Source organism: Penaeus monodon, chromosome 29, assembly GCF_015228065.2.
Source record: "Penaeus monodon isolate SGIC_2016 chromosome 29, NSTDA_Pmon_1, whole genome shotgun sequence".
Classification (NCBI taxonomy): Eukaryota; Metazoa; Arthropoda; class Malacostraca; order Decapoda; family Penaeidae; genus Penaeus; species Penaeus monodon.
This window is the reverse complement of record NC_051414.1, coordinates 24401306-24401585: the sequence shown is the minus strand read 5'-3', so window position 1 is coordinate 24401585 and position 280 is coordinate 24401306. Positions and strand designations below refer to the sequence as shown.

The following is a 280-nucleotide window of genomic DNA, read 5'->3' as shown; positions in this document are numbered from 1 at the left end:
CCCTTCTGTTGTTCACCAGGCAAGAACCATGTAGTCCAAGCGCAGAAATGTTCAATAGCACAGAGGAGAGTCAGGATGGAGATTTCGTGCGGGAAATCTTGTCGGACGGCCCCCCTGCCATGTACACGAAGATCCCATCCCCACACCCATGGCCTGAGAACACAGGAACCCGTGACCCGAGGATACCCGAACCTCTCCCTCACCCGGAAAATAGATTAGAAGAGATAAATGTAAGGGAAGAGGAATCACATTTTTGAGAAGTTTTTAGAATCTTACCAAA

At 48.9% G+C, this 280-nt stretch overlaps 1 protein-coding gene across 2 annotated transcripts in view; it reads left to right on the top strand.

Moving 5' to 3' along the window:
- Positions 1-280, top strand: part of LOC119592054 (protein lin-37 homolog) — a 5133-nt gene that overhangs the window by 3806 nt on the left and 1047 nt on the right. For both annotated transcript variants that reach the window (XM_037940855.1, XM_037940853.1), the window contains exon 4: positions 20-230. In XM_037940855.1, coding sequence (XP_037796783.1) covers positions 20-230 — 211 coding nt within the window. The remainder of the gene's footprint in view (positions 1-19; positions 231-280) is intronic.